The sequence below is a fragment of the Patiria miniata genome, unplaced genomic scaffold, assembly GCF_015706575.1.
Source record: "Patiria miniata isolate m_02_andy unplaced genomic scaffold, ASM1570657v1 HiC_scaffold_17, whole genome shotgun sequence".
Classification (NCBI taxonomy): Eukaryota; Metazoa; Echinodermata; class Asteroidea; order Valvatida; family Asterinidae; genus Patiria; species Patiria miniata.
In genome coordinates, this window is record NW_024037055.1 from 9503793 (window position 1) to 9506037 (window position 2245).

Genomic DNA, 2245 nt, shown 5'->3' on the forward strand with positions numbered 1-2245 from the left:
TCAAGATTTCGACACCAAACTCCAAAAAAAGGCCGGCATTGGTGACCGACGAATCGGCTATCTGGTTAACTATACCGTCTACCAAAACTCGATCAAGAAATCGCGATTGCTACATGAAGAAGTGCAATATATTCTCTGAAAATTCATCTCCATCATTAATATTAATTGTTGTCAAATTGAAGTCAATTCGTCTTTATTGTTTTTAATAGATGGCATTCCTGGATGGGCACTGAGAGATCATCAAGTGCTGTGCGTTGCGAACCAAAACAACGCATTGTGTTCGTCAAGACGCACAAAACTGGCAGCTCCACCGTCACCACCATGCTACAGCGCTACGGGTACAAAAACAACCTCAACTTTGCCTTACCGACCAAAAGACACGTCTTCTACGAGTTTGTCAAGTTTCAAGCCTCACGTGTGTTTCAGTATGATCTCAAGGACGCCAAGGGTAACTTGGTATGGCCAGCTTTGGGAGGCTTCCACATTCTAGCGAACCACGCACGATATAATCGATCTGAACAGGATGCCCTGATTCCTAACGCCTTTTACTTCACCATCATCAGAGAGCCTGCTTCGCAGTTTGAATCCGCCTTCAACTTCTACCATATGGACAAACGCATGCCTAAGCATGCCATGACAGACATGTTCCAGATACCCCCGAAATGGTTTTCGACCAAGGTAAAGCACTTTTTCCCTTTCATGAGGAACGGACAGATGTTTGATCTGGGGTTGGACCAGGAAACTCAAGATAATAAAACCGTTGGTGAAACGTTCGAAGCACTAAGTCATGAAATGGACTTGGTCATGATTACAGAATACTTTGACGAGTCTTTGATTCTTCTCAAGGAGATGCTGTGCTGGGATTTTGACGACATCACCTACGTTTCACAACTCGTCAGGAAGTCCTCCGCTCGGAAAAACCTCTCTAGTGACCTAATGGAGAAGATCTACAAGTTGAACCACGCTGACGTGAAACTCTACCGGCATTTTAACAGGACCCTGTGGGACAAAATCCACGCTTACGGGCCCGGCTTCCAGGATGATTTGGAAACATTTCGGCAAATAAATGCTGCCGTTAACGAACAATGTCTCACCAATGCAACCATGTCCTTTACCCGGTCACAAAAGCTAAGTCAATACGCCCTCCCACAAAATGCTAGTGAGAAGTGTCGAGATTATATCAGATTGGATCAAAGATGGGTACCCATGCTAAGAGATTACATGGCTAGAAAGAGCAGTGCTTTCATGAATAATGATCTACAGCGAAACCGTTTGAGTAAAAACGTAACAGTAGGATTTAACAACATCAAATAAATATCAATACAAATAGATACCTGCATATTAAAAAAAAAAAAAAAGGACGGCACTTGTGAGTTTTGTTAAAATTTATAACCTATGATTTATTTATGTTAATAATACGGGGGTCGGAAGCTATCAGAAAGCGTTTTACATTATATTGGCAAATGGTGCAAACAGTCCAGTCCTTTGTAAAACAGCTTATCAAATACGACCGTCGTGTTGGCTCTTGATTGTAGCTATAGTGGGGCTGTTAAGGTCAAATATGTGATACATTTGTGTACTTTGTGACTAAAGCATGAAACTTCGCATGTTGGTTCTTCATGCCATGAAGAAAACTTTCAGATTCGGAGACATTTCATATTTGACCTCTGGTGACCTTTGAGAGGTCTATGACCTTTACATACACTAATTATAATAATTGTTCTTGAAAACACCTCCTCCCTATGACCTCAGTCTATGTCAAAGGTCTTCAGGCAATGGAAATAATGATCAGATGACAAACAAAATCGTACTTGACCTCCGGTGACCTTTCAGAGGTCAATGAGTATACAGTATTTATAGTATTTATACAGTATTTAGTACAGTATTTATAGTTATTTATAAGATTTACACTTTAAACCCCAACTTGTTCAAGAACCAACTCTAAAAGTTAGGTGTTCATGCTATGAAAAGCATTTTCATGTAAGGGCATTTTATATTTGACCTCTGGTGACCTTCAAGAGGTCAATGAACTTTGTATGCCCTATTTATAGATATTTATAAGATTACTATTCAAAACCCCACTTTATTATGACCCAAGTCTAAAAGTTGGCTCTTCGTGACATGAACAGAATTTTCAGATGCGTGAACTTTTATATTTGACCCATGGTGCCCCTTAAGAAGTCAATAAACTTTGCATACCCTATTTGCCGCTATTTATCGTATTTAATATTCCAAATGCCACTTT

The 2245-nt window shown here is 40.1% G+C and overlaps 1 protein-coding gene across 1 annotated transcript; it reads left to right on the top strand.

The window, feature by feature from the left end:
* Positions 1 to 222: 222 nt before the first annotated feature.
* On the top strand, positions 223 to 1314 carry LOC119724023 (galactose-3-O-sulfotransferase 4-like). Its single transcript, XM_038194945.1, has one exon. The coding sequence runs from the start codon at positions 223 to 225 to the stop codon at positions 1312 to 1314; it is 1092 nt and encodes a 363-aa protein (XP_038050873.1).
* Positions 1315 to 2245: the final 931 nt, after the last annotated feature.

Bases quoted from the DNA above. Each gene is read 5' to 3' on its own strand.
- LOC119724023 (XM_038194945.1), top strand. From the start codon at position 223: ATGGGCACTGAGAGATCATCAAGTGCTGTGCGTTGCGAACCAAAACAA.